Source organism: Odontesthes bonariensis, chromosome 23 (assembly GCF_027942865.1).
Source record: "Odontesthes bonariensis isolate fOdoBon6 chromosome 23, fOdoBon6.hap1, whole genome shotgun sequence".
NCBI lineage: Eukaryota > Metazoa > Chordata > Actinopteri > Atheriniformes > Atherinopsidae > Odontesthes > Odontesthes bonariensis.
The window spans coordinates 11,580,795-11,596,200 of NC_134528.1; the positions used below are offsets into that span (position 1 = coordinate 11,580,795).

Consider the following 15,406-nt stretch of genomic DNA (forward strand, 5'->3'; position numbering starts at 1 on the left):
ACTTTGAGATTAGCCTACTGTAATTCTTTATTATTGGGCTGGCCCAGAAATTCTCTGAAAGGCCAAAATGATCTTCTTGCTAACTTCACAAGTGAAGCTGAAGAGGATGCACCTCATTTCCTGCTCAGAGAGGTTTCAGGTGTATTATGTGAACGAAAAAAAAAAGACAAGAGGGAAAAAGTGGGAGTTTTTCTGAACATTTTATTGGTTTCCAAAAAAAAGAAAAGACGAAATAAAAATAAAAAGTAATTTCCTCCAAAATAACATCAACGCTGAAGAACGGGACGGTTAAAACTGAAGAAAATTCCAGCAGGAATTGGGGGGCGCTCACAGCGACACCTCGCCCCATCGGGGGAGTCGGGGAGAAGCTGAAGATGAAGCGACGGATAAAGAGGAGAAACGAAGAAGAGCATCTACTGAGTGCTGACAGGAAAAACACTTGCTATGGAAAAATAGGTCTGGAAACTTCACAGCTAACCTTTACGTTGTAAGAGGGCGAGGACAAGCTAAGTTTACATTTATCTTTTATTCTCATCAAGTTAAGTCTTAATCCCTTTTAAACAGAATTAGACTGAAGAGGCCATCTCCCTTTAAGAGCAGATCTCCTCCTGAAATAAGGCATCTGTAGTGCTGTCAACAACTCCAACAGGAGGGTAACACGTGCATTCAGCACCCACAATAAGAGCGCCGTGAACATGGCTGCCGCGTAATCTCAAACATCTATACGGTGGCTGGGGGAGGACAGGGTCCTTCGTTCTCTCTGAGGATTTAGCTCTGTGTGTCATTTCAGGCAGAAACAAGAGCAGGGCGGCATCTAAACAGATTGCAGGAATAGAACAGCAGCACAGAGATCACAGGTTAAATACCAGGCGAGCCGATGTGTCGTTGCATGTGTGTAAAAGAGCCAATGAGCAGCGGTAAACAGTGATATGTTCTGAAGGCTGTTTGAGGAGGTAGAGGGAGAAAGAAGAGGGGGGTGAATAGCGGGAGGGTGGAGGAAGGGGGAACAGTGCAGGTCGTGATGAGCCATTTATGTGAAGGTGAGCCCAGCCTCATTGTAGACTTTGAAGACCTTCTCGATGGCGTTGACGTAGGCTGCCGTCCGCAGGTCCAGACCCAGGTTGTACTTGCTGGCCGTGCGCATGATTTGCTGCAAAGGCAGAAGATGGCACCTTTTAAACCATGTTGGCTCTTTTATGGTTCAGCTTTAAGGATAGTGGTGTAAAAGTAACATTAAAGACCCCGAATATCTGAGTTTTCTTACATAGGATCAGGTGAACTCACATTTATTGTGATCAAACCTACAGTAACTCTGGGTTTCTGAGATCAACATTTGGTGCTTCTCAACAAAACCAACAAATACGCTGTCGAAAGTCCGAGCTGTGGCAGATCCATGTTCACAAACATTATTCATAAATGTCACAAAACTCTGTTTCCACCATGATGAAAGCTGTATTTACGAAGGCCGGATGCCTCGTTTCTTTAGAGCCAGGACCATTAATTGAATCAATCTTATAGCTTCAGTGGAAGCATTTTTTTTTCTTTTATCTCCACAAACCAACAGCTTATGTCAAGTTGAACTAAAAAAAAAAAATAAACGAAAACATGAAAGATTCATGTAAATATTTCAAGGAGATGAAATGAAATGTAGCACATTTTACCAGCAATTTCCATCTGTCTCTAACTAGACTAACTAAGTTGTGAGTCTAGAAAAAGTTTTCTTAGGTACAAGTTCTACGTCTCATTTCTTACTTTCTTCTTTACTCGGACACATGTTGTCGTATTATTTCCACTATTAACTGGTGGAACTGAGTTAAATCGTGCAGGGTCACTTACCCTGGCAGATCTCTCCATTGTGTAGGCCAACCCAGAGTGAACAATGTCCTTCTCAGAGGCACCCTGCAAACGATGATTCCATGTTAACAACAGAGTCACTGAGAGACAGCTGTAATTTGTACAATCAGAACTCTGAACCAACAAAATTACATTCTGCCCTGCGTTCAGGATTCATGATCTCATCAATCACAGTGAATCAACCCTTTAAACCAAAGGTTTAAAACTGTAAAGTAGAGAGTGAACCATGTTTTTAAAATGGTAACTGTGAGCTTACAGATATTTCCTGGAGGCAGCACTTACAGGTGCACACATGATACATAACCAACTTGCAAAGAAAGAATCAGTTGATCCTTTTTGACTTGTATTTGTGTATAAATGCAAGTGACACTCACAGCAACTCTGGCCTGGAAGTCAGCGGTCGGTACGATGGGGATGGGTCCTCCCTGCTTGCCAAACTTCCTCTCTAAACTCTCCTGCACAGACACTGGATCGAAAGGAGAAATTAGAGTCAGTGACGAATAATATCATCTTGGGATGTTTTCACAGTTAACACCTGTCAACATGCCCATGTTCCACCAAGCATTATTCTGCCATGAGAACACACACAAGGCGAGAACAATATCATCTGCACACAGCACACAAATATTCCACCTGGGAGTTTAACTTTTTTAACTAGTTTTACAAAGCAACATTCTTCTGTTATGCTGCCATATATGGCACAAACAATTTAACCGTTGCAATTACGTTTTGGTGAATTAATATAATTACCATAAAGATCATAGTCTGGTTGAGGTCTGAAAACAAATCTGTAATGTTTTGTGAACTTTTAAAAATGACTTCTAAACCTTTTAGTGCTTCTTGATATTAAATAATAAACATTTTGCCTTGGGATTCTAGATTTTCAGTGGAGTATAGAGGATTTCCTGATTATTTTTTGTACTCACTGAGCAGGTGGTAGTTTGAGTCTCTCTCGTATTTGAAGGTCAGTCTTCCATAACTGACATGGTTAAGATTCTTCAGCCACTCGAAATAAGATACAGTCACACCACCAGCATTCAGGTACATGTCCTGAAAGAGGAAACATCATGAAGTCAGACATGTGCCCATCTGGAGCAGTACTCTCTCCTCTGTGGCTCTTATGACTGAAAAAGTGTCTTTTATACTTTTTATTTGCAAAATAAAGATGCTTCAGTAAACTAGAAAAAAAAAAAGCTTGTGTGAAATGATTATTGTAAAAGCACACATCAAAACTAAGAACAAGAATCCGAAACATAAACGTTGAGAATAAAAAACCCTGTTCTATAAAAACTTGAACTATTCGTTTGTGTATCCTTACATATTTTGTCATGTTTGTTCATTCTAAGCAGAGAGGAAAACAAAAATGTAATGTGCGTGTGTGTGTGTGTGTGTGTGTGTGTGTGTACACACATGTGCACTTACAGGAATAACCATGACGTTGTTCTGCAGGAAGACCTTGTCAGCATCTGGGGTGGTGGGACCATTGGCACCCTCAGCAATGATCTGACAAAAAAAAAAAAAAAGATGAAATAAAATAAACCCATTTGCAACTGCTACTATGTTTAAGTCTTCTATGGAAATCTTCATGAAAACCTAAAACCACGGAGACCTTTGGGAATAAATGCATTGGCTTACCTTGGCCTTGATCCTTGGGGCATTGTGGCGCGTGAGCTGCTTTTCTCCAGCAGCGGGAATCAGGATGTGGCAGTCAGCCTCCAAAATGTTCCCATCGTAGGGTTTGGCTCCTGGGAAGCCCACAATGGTGCCGTGTTGCTGCAGGAAGCGCACGGTCACACATAGGAGAACATTTTTAGTGAAAAAGATCAAAAGAAAAAGACACAGAAGAGAAGGGGAGCTGTGCTCGTACCAGTTTGTAGTCCTCCAGCTGTTTGGGGTCGATGCCTTCTGGGTTGTAGATGGCTCCATCAATCTCACCAATACCCACACATTTGGCACCAAACCTGTGCAGGTACCTCATGGAGTGGAGACCCACATTACCAAATCCCTGAGAAAATGATAACACACAGCGAGGCATTGAAAAGAGGGAAGAAACAAACAAAGAAATACCCTCAGAAAATAACATCAACAATTCTTAAAATGACATGCCACTGGAGTCATTACTCCAGCACAAATTCCTTTCAGATGTAGCACATACTTTGGTGCCGCCGTGTGGCCAAAGTAGGTTATAACACCGTCAACATCCATTTTATTCAGAAGTAAAAAAGAACCATCAGACAGTTGCCATATGGAGCCCGTCAGGTGAAGTGATCAACACTGATCATCTTGTTACAGCGCAGCATTCTGCTATTAAAACGTTTGATCCTGACAGGCATTTGGAAGCTACTTTAACATGCACCAACCACTTTAAAACTGCTCTCTTCCCAAAAACAATTGCACCAAAAAAAAAAAAAAAAAAAAAAAAAAAAACAAGAGAACACATGAACAAGAGAAAAACCTTGAGGCATTTACCCAGCCTGTAAGCTCCCAATATTCACGTGGATGCGCAGGGGGAGCAGGGCCACACCCAACAACGTACAGGGCTCAAAGGATCCACTGCAAAAGTGTCTTTCCCAGGAAGCCCAGAGATGTCACCTCTGTCTCTCATCTCTGACTGAATAAAGTGACTGAGGTCACCAATCTTCTCAGTTAACAAAGGAAAGGCTTTGTTTGAAGGTGAGCATACATGTGGATGAGTTATTATTTGCTTTATGTGACTACATCGCCTGGTTTGGGCTCTTAAATGCCATTATAACAATGACACGAGTAAAAACAAACAAATTCCTTACTGACTGAAAAAAAAAAAAAAAAAAAAAAGAATGTGTGACAGAAGAGTAAAAAAAACATGCTCTTAATACCACAGTAGAGATCAACTTTCTCCTTTCTCACTAATAAATCTCTAAGGAAATCTAATCCCAGCACAAAGTAATCCTCAAACATATAAACAGGGATTAGCTCTTTGAAAATCTACGTCATGATTGAGCTGTTTCACCTCTTCACTGATGCCCTTACTCCCCCTTCAACCCTCGCTCAAATACTCACTCCAAAAATACCATCTTCCCTCAAAATAACAGGTAGTTTTGCTTCATTGTTGCTGTGGGGGAAAAAAAGTCTTTGGAATCTTATCTTATCTTATCTTATAAAGGAAGGAAATTATGTTTGAGGGTGTGATGCACAGCCCTGTAAGAAAACAAGTGAGTGCACATCCTTTTTTTTTTTTCTTTAACATGTGTGAATGTTGTACAGCTGCAACTACCCTGACAGTGAAATGCATCACAGTACAGACAGTCAAGATATTAGCTTACAATGTTTTCAAGAAAAGCCGCAATTATAGAAAGCATTCTGGGTAAATGTCTCAGGCCCCTGCAGAGGATTCCCTTCCCATGTGTCAACACTTAAAAGTGTGTGTGCAGCGGCATGTGAGGAGCTCTCATGTGACCAGTGGAAGTGAAACTAACAGAGACTGCTGCTCTTTGACTTTTTGTTTCAACAGAAGCCCTTCTCCTTTCACAGCATATTTTAAGAGAGAATAGATTCTAATGTTCACTGTTCTTAAGTTTAATGTGATCCTCTTCCTCATTTCTTTATCAAAGAGATATTTCACAGATTATATTCAACCGTGAGCACTACTTAGATAAAAATAAATGTTTTTGGAACTAAAGAAAAAGCTGCAGGGATTAGAGTGGCAGAGCGGGCGACTTTCTGTTTACTGGTTCTTTCACTACTGAATCATCATTTTCCATGAGCAACGAGGGGAAACTACAGCTCACTGCGGTCTGGTAAGAAGAGGTCAGACCCAAACTAAAACAGATGGCGTGGCACTGATTGAGATGCTGCTTTAAAACCCTTCATCGTGTCTTTGCATGAAAATGTAAACCCTGCGGGTATCAGTGGGCAAATAATAGCAGTACATCTAACACGCCTTAAGGTCAAATGGTTGAACTAAACCAAACCAAGAAAGGGTGCGACTGCGTACCTGGATGACGAAGGTCTTGTCCTGGAAGCCAGGAGTAAAACCCAGCATGCTCATGTAAGATGCCTCATTAATGAAGTTCTCAATTCCGTGGAAAACTCCACGACCGGTGGCTGAGATACGTCCGTGGATCCCTCCCTGGCTGATGGGCTTTCCGGTCACACAAGCGTGGGCGTTGATGTCCTGCAGACACATGCAAAGAAAATCTTCAGATCATCTAGACCATAGAATACACACAATTATACATGCAACACATTTATTGTACATGTATTTTTGAATTAGGGTTTATTCATTGGAGACAGCAGATCCAACTCAGCCCTTAGCGTTTGCTCACAACACTGAGTCACCTCTCAATGAACTTAACACAGTATAAATCCTCCATTTTAAAAGCCCTAGTGACTCCAGTCTCTGGAATCTTGGCAAAACACCCAGTACAAATATAACACTTAGCCAAAACTTGGGCCCAACCTAAGTTTGGAAAAACCCAGTTCAGTTTATAGAGATTTTTAATTATTTATTTATTTTTTAAACATAACTAAACACAATACCTTCTGAATACAAATCTGCTCATTTTGGAATATTTTGGGATCAGCATCTAGTGGTCATCCGTGGAACTGCGTCTTCCCCTCCACATCACACAGTAAAACCTTATGCTGTTCCACCTGTCCAGAAAGTGTGGCATCTGACTGACGTCAGTATAAAACTACCCACAATCCTCTGCTCCAACATACCCAGTACAGCAATGTGTCACTCATTCCAAAGCAATGTCAGGGGTTTCTGGACCAAAGGGCACACGACTGAATAAGATAAAAGGAGGCAAGCGAGCAGAGCTGAATATGAACCAGAGCTGCTTTAGAGGTTTTATATAAATTGTTGAATAATTGGTGTCAGTTGGTTCTACATGAATCAAAGCCTCTATCTGAATGTAAGCCACTGCAAAGACATTCAGAAACCTGTTTAAAACAGTAATTTTCCAAGTGAAAATAATGAGAAAAGCAGCAAATGATCTGTTTTCTCATTTTCTCAGATGATGGGAATTGCTGCTGCTGTCCATCTTCTACCACTATCTATAGAGTACCAATAAAACAGTTTTTTTTAACTCACAGCCTCAGTTTTACAGTTTTAACCCTTGGTGATGTGCCAAGATGATTGTTTTGGCTCATTTATAAAGAGCAGTAAACCCTCACAATGGAAACAAATTATACTTGATTAGCTTTTTGGATTCAAGCTCTGATGAACTCCCATCTCATGTCTGGTGTAAAACACTGCAGCTCGTCTGTTCCCCTAAATTAGATGACCAAAATATAAGTCATGGGAGAGCTTTTGACCTTTTTAATTCGTAACTACTTGGATAAAACATCGACAGACTGCATGTGCAGAACGCACACTAGTGAATATATTCTGTGGCGAGTCAAATAAGCCCTGTTTGACGCATTTTTATAGGACAATGATTAACTGACGGCATAAAGAGGCCCGGGCCTCGGTCTGAAAAAGCTGCTTTTAAGGAGAGGTGGAATGTTTCCATGGTTGGCTAGAAAAGGGAGAGGCAGGAAACCACTGCTCATGGTTTACATGTGACTCATTCCTTGTTTTTCATTTGGCCCGTTTTAACATTTGTACCAAACTCGTAGCCAAGTCAGACAGACTGGTTATGTACTTCTGCATTATGCATGTCTAAGAACTCACAGTGTGGGCAATAGTGTTGGCATATGTGTCGGCGATCCAGGACATTTCCCTCTCTCCTGTGCTCATGTCAGGCGCAGGGACATCGATGCCAGGCCCTGGTGAACAAAGGCAGGGGGGAGAGGAAGGGAGGGGTTTTTGTAAACTGTGCAAGTCTCAGCACGAAGGCTCAAAACTACATACTTCACACACACACACAAGATGATTAATAAAGTAGAATTTCCCAAACCAGGCTTCAGCTCTAACAACTAGGTACCCCTGCTGAATCTAATGTTTAAAGTTAAAGTGTCTTGTTGAAAATACAGCGGTGGTGGAAATGCGAGCAGCAGGCTCGGCGTCCTTGTGTCACATGTATATGTGCCCTCAAGGGCCACTGAGCTAAAAACAGAAGCAGGCATGCGAGATGTCAGTGACGTACACAGCAAGAGGGCCCTTGTATACTTTAAATTACACAGTGAAACCTCACGAGATCACATAATTAATTCCAGATACTAGCAAGTAAACAGTGACTTATCCCTCTGCTGCGTTTGAACTAAACATATTACAAACATTGACATGCATCCTGGTAAGGGTGAACAAAATGTCTGTATGGGGGCTGTTAACCTGTCGAACTAGTGTACAATACATGTATGCTTATATGTGATCTAGCTTAACATAATTAGCAGTGATTTTACAGCTTCCTTAAGAACCTAATTCTATCTCTGCTCAATAACGTTATGTTCACCAGTCAAACAAGCCAGTGTTTGCCCAATTTAATTGTACACCCCGAGTGATAAATACCATACATGTGCATGTTGCCCCTACTGACCTTTTCATCTGTTCATGCACGGAGTTTGAACAGATGTCACGCAGCTGTCTGACTTCGACAACCAGCTATGTGACCAAGTAAGTTCTGTATTATACAGGAGTACAACTTCTTCCTAATATGTACTATTATTTCATTCTAATTTTGAGGCAAAATTCATTTCTTTCACACAACTACACTTATTTGATAACCTGAGTGAGAAGAAAAGATACTGATTACTTTGCAAACTCAGAGTGATAAAGATTGACAAATTTTCAATGCTAACTTTTACTGTAACAAAGTGTTGCTAAATCATGCTTCTATCATTACTTACTATCATAGAGCTGATTAATTCTCTTATCCCTTTATACATACAGTAAATGCACTGGGAAATAGCTTAGGGTTTCAAGTTTGACTTTTATTCCAGTCTCTTCTGACTTGCTGCCCTTTACTAATTGCCTCCTTCGTTGACAGAGACACACCCTGAGCCACAGCCTGAGCCACTCTGCCCTGAATAAATGGGGCTTGATGAAAGGAACTTCTGTGAATGGAAATATTCAACTTTCACCACTGCTCAGTCAGAAAAGTCAACAAAACCAGGTTGGCCTTTTGAGGTGTAAAAACTGGAAGATTACTTCTGACTTGTAAGTTCTAAGTGTTCCTACGAGCAATTGCAGAAACTTACCAATGAAACCCTTCTTGGCCAGCTCAATAGTGAATCTCCTGGTAATCTTCTCCAACTCATTGTCCTGCAACAAAGTGTAGATTTTAGGGAAAACATTTTTGATAACGCTGTACGCATCATAAGCTGGCTAGAGATTGCAGTTTGGGCCCTAAAAAAATTAAAGTACAGGGCGGGAATACTTAAGAGAGAAGTTTTAGCACAAACTGCAAATTACTTACAATTAATGGGGATTGCAATTCTTTCATTCTTTCCCTAATATTAAAAGGAGCTCGCTCTTCAGAACCTGACCATACATCTCCTGTTCCCCACTTTCTATCCTCCAACTCGTCCTTCCTCTCACTTAGTGCCTGAACTAACAAATACAAAATAAAATACCTTCATTTTTTGCATTCCAGTGAGACTGAATCATCCATTTTGTTTGGATAAGACAAAAACAGAGGAACACTGGAAAACAGATATCCCTCCAACTACTTCTAATCTTGTGAACGTGAAGTGCTCTTTCTGGGTCCGATGAAGTTTTACAGCATCTATATGAACATGTCTGTATATCTTTTAATGTGTGTGAGTGAGTGAGTGAGTGAGAAAGTGTGAGGGATGAAGATTGATACTGGAAGGCTTACAGAGTAATTCCTGGTGTTGATCTTGACTCCAGCTTTGGCTCCTCCAAATGGCACATCTGGAAGGGGATAATACAGCTTAAAAGAACCACAGAAACATACTTACACAACCAACACATGTATTCACATTCCATACTGTGTACTCAGTAAAAACGAAGCAGAACAAAAAGGTGTTGAGTTATTTTCAAGTATTATCGCGTGACTGGTGTCCAAGCATTTTGGCAAAAGCCAAAAAAGCAGTAATAAAACAGTGACCAAACGTATGCAGAGCTCTGGTGATAATCTGCCGAAAGCTTTGTTCAAATCTAAGACTGGAGTACTTACCAACAACGGCACACTTGTAGGTCATCAGTGAGGCCAAGGCTTTCACCTCATCCACAGACACATCCATGCTGTAACGGATACCTGGGCGAAACGCACAAAACGGGAGCAAATTACACATGGCAGTCAGCATATAAAAGTAAAACTGGAAACAAGACAAAAGCACAGAAGACCTATTCAGATTTGTATCTATGTTACAACACATGACACATGAGTTCGCATGGCACTGAGTGCCAACCATGTTCTCAGACTCCAACACGGGGGAACTATGTCTTTGTCTGAAGCTGCCTCCACAACAACTACTTAACACTACATGCATTATGGGCTAAAATAGAGCCATGTGCTGTAACTTGTACATACGTTTTATAACTTGTTTCAACATATTTGAATGTGAGAAAACGATTCTAGTGAAAATCAAATCTACGTGCGTGCAAGTATGGATCAAATTTATGCACATAAATCAGATCTTTAAGTAGCCAATGTATCCGTTCTGCAAGTCTGAAAATACAAGTAACTCCTGCAAGTACAAAGACAGACCTAACTGAAAACACAAGGAGGCCTCTCAGTTTAACTCAGTCAGACTAGTCTAATTGCTATAACCAAGTGCCATCCAGCAGCCCTTTTCCAAATGTTATCTTATAAGTTGGAGACACCTATATTGAATTTGTGCCTTTTTTTTTTTTTTTTTAACATTTTTAAATATGGTGATACAAATCCCAAAACATATGTCTCTATCTTAGCTCCATAACGCTTGGGCCAGAAAACATCCACTGTGTCTTGCACTTAATCTAAAAGTAATTGGCGGGCGGAGATTGAGTGAACCAATCCGAGCCCTCCATTCTGACCCCAGCCCTCCAGCGTCAGCCATACCTTCCTGTTGTCTAGAATTTACTACAGTTACCACAGTAACATGTGTGCTGTTACATGAGATCATAAAACCAAGCTGCATATGTCAACCCGCTCCATTTCATTGGAACAGTGCCTGTGAGTGAGATTGAACAGCAAGACTGAAAATAGCCCATCCAGAGTTGGCTTACTCAGAGAAAAACAAGGGCAAACAGCACAAAGACGAGACTGCAGGTAACAGAGGACAAAATTAAGATGGGTGTCTATTACAGTAATGTGTTCAACTGCAAGCAAAGAAACAGGAAGCACAAGTAAAAGCACAACAATGGAGTTATCTGTAAGTGCAAAGTGACAGCATAATTTTGTGCCCAGTTAGTACCATTTGTGTTGTAGCAGTCAGAGCCTTCCACTTAAAGTCTATCATTAAGTAAAAACTGAATTAAATGACAAGTCAAGTGCAAGGAAAAGATCAAACATACCACATAAAATAACATCTTTCAGAGTAATGCTAAGAGGCTCTCCCTCTTTCTTCATTTCAATTCATCCAAATATCAGCCGTGTTAACTTGGGCCCAAGGAGGAAAACTCAAGAGTTCACTGCTCAAATTAAAGGAGAAAAGGCCTGGCTGCCTAACCACCCCCCACCCTGCCACCCATTTATTCTCTAAACCAGCAGCCAACCACAGAAACAAGAACCGGAAACAATCTGTCAACACATTCCTCTGAAATGGAAGCCAAGATTTTGAGAAATATACCAAACTGGAATTCAGAATTCCTGCAGTCAGGTCCGTTTCATTTCAGGCCCGAAGGCTAAACATGAAGAGGCTGAAGAGCCATTTGGGAACAAGGCAACCCGACACAAATCCTACAAAGACTCATTTTAAAACAGTTTGCATGTTAGGACTACTAAGTGCACTTTTCCTAAAGTAAGTATTATTCTTTCAAGTGCACACAACTTTTACACATTATGGGATGACTCTCCTATATGTGCAATTTTTGACAAACTGTAGGATTTACTGCATAGTTCACAGTGAGAACAGTGACACAAAACATCCCGCAAATTTGTTCTACCTTTGCATAGAGAGGAGAACAATGCCAACCATTTACCAGACCAAACAATATTTGAATGGCCCTGTGGGGGTGTGCAAACAACATGCACACCCATCCAGCATTTAGATGTCTAGTAAAGAGCGGTTTTGTCCAGTCTGGCAGCTGTCAGTCTGGATGGGGTTGAAATGGGGTGAATGAGCACAAACACGTAAGTGCAAAAACAGCCTTTGCACTTTGTAGTTCGATCTGAACTCTGTCAAGGGGGTTACACACAATATCAATGATTAAACAACTTGAAAGATAACAGCTCATATTCCTATCCCCATTATACAAGGGTTTGGCATAAAAGATCCATCAAACTTTATCAATGGAAACTAGAAACAAGTTATCGGCTATATGAGTTGTAAAAACTCGTTTAAGCTTGTTTATCTATGTCTAAGTCAGTGTTTCCTGAGTTACTTGGTTGGTCTAGTGAAGCGTTGCTATTCTGTGAAGACATATAGACAGAGCAATAAGTCAGTTATCAGCTTGCTCATAGTTTTATTTTTCAAACCCATTTTGTAAATCTCTGTGACCAGAAAGTGAACACTTCTAGTAATTTGTGTACCTTGTTTGGCCTAATACTGGCAACATATATTTTGTAACCCCTAAAAATGACATTTAATGAAAGCTTAATGTGATTTAGTTCTGGACTGAGGAGATGTTTTGCTTACTTCAGGTTTTCCGCTGATAAATAGAGGCAGCAGACTCATTCATGTTATCATTATTTTTACATTCATGTCATCTAATTCATCAATACTAAATCCACGAGTTCCACGGTTAGCCAGAGTGCTGTAAATTCAGAAATAGATGCCATTTAAGTGTTAAAGCGGCACTATGCAACTTTCAGTAATACGGGGTTTGTTTACCATGCAATACACACCCCAAAGCTGTAGGGGGAGCTCCGTAGAAAATAAGGCGACAGTCTAGCCATATTATATATTACTACTCTAGAAGCTAACCGCATTCAATTTAGCCGTCGACAGCTAATGGAGAGAGGTGTGTCTTATCAGGCTTCCTGGCTCGGCTCAGAGCCCTTTAGACCTGCCGTGAAGCAGTAGTTCTCGGCTCTCGTGTGTCGCGAGACTTCCAGAGGTAAACAAAGCACGCGGCGCCACAGGCAAAGTTGCAAGCGCTGTTTCGGGCTAGGGCCACCAGATGGAGATGGAAATGTCACCGTTTTCATCAGAACGGGTCAGCCAAGCAATCTGATGATTGCCAAGCAATTTTATGACCATGAAAAAGTTGCATAGTGCCGCTTTAAGTGGTTGAGAGAGAGAACACTCTTCACATGCTCTTCTCTAGAGTCTTTATAAGCAGCTGCAGTAAGAAAGCTTTGGCATTTACGCCAGTTTGTTCAACATCCTTGAAACTGTGATGTGACTTGCCAGCTAACTCGAACATGTGGCTCTTCCTCCTGATAATGAATTTTCTCCATGGTCTAACCCACCCTCCCCCATCTGTCATACCACCAACAAATAGGAGCGCCTATAAACACATCCACCCCACTCCCCGGTGTCCATTCCTGTCTTTCTATACATTATATGACTATTTTACAATCTACCCAGGATGAACTGCGGCATTAGTCCATGAAGCCTCTGCTTTGAAACTTGAACTTGAACCAGAGAGCATTTGTCATGGTCATCATATATCCATAAGGCTGACACATATAGGACCTGCACTGCACATATTTGCTCTGCCCTTGACAGTTGGCTGCATTTACCTGGGTATGATTTCTCTGAAAAAGCAGTGCATGAGCAATAGATAGATAGAAAGATACTTTATTGATTGTAACTTAACATACATTAGAATTTAAAATAAAAAAAGCAACTGCTAATCGTCTATACAAAAACTATTTAAAAACTAGAAATTAACTGTAGAAATAAAAATGTTCTGTACAACTATAAACTATATTAAAAATATAAAGTGACTGTAGAAGTAAAAATGTTTTATACAAACATGAGAGAATTATAGATTGGGATAAATGGGGATAAACAGACCGTGTGCAATTAAATTAGGCTTGTAAAACAGATGAATGGATGAATAAGAACCTCATAGTCAGCCATGCATTATGTGCAGTACATTTGGAGATGCCCAGGCCTGAAATGCTAACTGGCATGACACCTAATGCTTTCAGGTCTGCCCTGTGATATACACATGATACGACTTTTACGGTCACAATATCAGAAATAAACAGGTACACCATCACAGTTTGGGGTCGTATCAAACCACTGCATTATAATAAACTGTAATCTGTGAGTATCAGCGTTAAAATAGACAGTTAGGGCTCGAGAAATATCACAATGCAAGCTGAACCCTAACACTAACGTTACAGTTGGGTGCTTCAGCCACAGGTGAGCAGGAAGGTCACTGCAAACTGTGACTTACAAGAATAAACCGAACAAATAATGGGCAATTGAGAATATATATGGACGTTATTCATTGTTCATTGGCCAAGGATTCAAATGTGTGAAGCTGCGTCGAACAGTTAACAACAGTAACATCTGTTGACAGCAGTTGTCTAGTACTTTTAACAAGCTAACGTCACTGCTAACTAATGCTACATAGCCGGCTAAAGCTAGCTGTCAAAAGGACCAGAGGAGGGGAAATTACTCTTTTCTTACCCCCTTTACATGGCGTTCTGTGCTGGCTGTGTTGGGCGCGGTACCCCTCTATCACCTCCCACTCTCCATTATCCCTCTTGATCGGGAAAGAGACGCTCAGGACATGATTACAGGGCTTAATGATGCGCAGGATGCCCCGCACACGGTGCCTCTTTTGCTCGGGGGTCTCCCTCGTCTTAAGATCCTCAACCAGTTTGTCCTCGACGATGGTGGCACCGCGGTCGAAGAAGCCCTCGACCATCCTAAAGAAGTTGGGGTCGTCAGGCTGCTCCGCTGCATCGGCATAGCGACGGACCCTCATCAGGGACGAGGACGCTGGGAGAGCAGAGTCAACGCATCCCGAGGCCAGGGCACTACCCGCAGAGCGGCTCAACAGTTCCCCGAAATACCGATACATGGTTGAAATAAGCTAACTGGGTGATCGAACTAATAAAAATGCAACTAAACAACAAGGACAATGGGAGGGACGACAGGAAATGGGGTCGAATGACAGATACAGCAGTTCCTCACTCTGTCCCGTCCTCTGGCCGAGTGGGAAATGGCATGCTGTGTCAGTTTGCTTTAAAAGGCAGTATGAGCTAAGGGAGGAATCGAGAGCTTCTCGAGACAGACGCACGCGGAAGAGGAGGACCAACGGAATCGGCGCGCGCTCCCGAGTTTTCAAAGCTACAGAAAAGCAGCCCGTTGATGTATTTCTTTTTCTAAGAACAGTTATGAACAATTCGAGCCACCTTTTTACTGTGTTGTTATTTTCACCTACATATTGAAATCACACATATTTAGAAATGAATCTTTCTGCAACGTAACACTTTTATCTTGTAAATTAAGTAAAAATCTTTATCTTTATCTTTACTTCATAATCGTCAGAAATATATACGTTATACCTACATATTATTCATCATTGTAATGTTCACACAAAATACAGTATGGTACA

At 41.1% G+C, this 15,406-nt stretch overlaps 1 protein-coding gene across 1 annotated transcript; it reads right to left on the minus strand.

Moving 5' to 3' along the window:
• Nucleotides 1-184: 184 nt before the first annotated feature.
• Nucleotides 185-15,042, minus strand: glud1b (glutamate dehydrogenase 1b). Its single transcript, XM_075456952.1, has 13 exons — nt 14,473-15,042; nt 9,918-9,998; nt 9,597-9,652; nt 8,977-9,040; nt 7,511-7,605; nt 5,828-6,007; nt 3,722-3,859; nt 3,490-3,627; nt 3,277-3,357; nt 2,781-2,904; nt 2,229-2,320; nt 1,837-1,899; nt 185-1,150 (listed from the first exon to the last, which is right to left on the minus strand). The coding sequence occupies exons 1-13, from the start codon at nt 14,867-14,869 to the stop codon at nt 1,031-1,033; spliced, it is 1,629 nt and encodes a 542-aa protein (XP_075313067.1). The 5' UTR covers nt 14,870-15,042; the 3' UTR covers nt 185-1,030.
• Between the last annotated feature and the right edge of the window lie 364 nt (nt 15,043-15,406).

Bases quoted from the DNA above. Each gene is read 5' to 3' on its own strand.
- glud1b (XM_075456952.1), bottom strand. From the start codon at position 14,869: ATGTATCGGTATTTCGGGGAACTGTTGAGCCGCTCTGCGGGTAGTGCC. The intron at 3,860-5,827 runs GTACGCAGTCGC...TCATTTTCTCAG, and splicing joins ACAAGACCTTCGTCATCCAG to GGATTTGGTAATGTGGGTCT. The intron at 2,321-2,780 runs GTGAGTACAAAA...CTTTCGATCCAG, and splicing joins CTCAAACTACCACCTGCTCA to TGTCTGTGCAGGAGAGTTTA.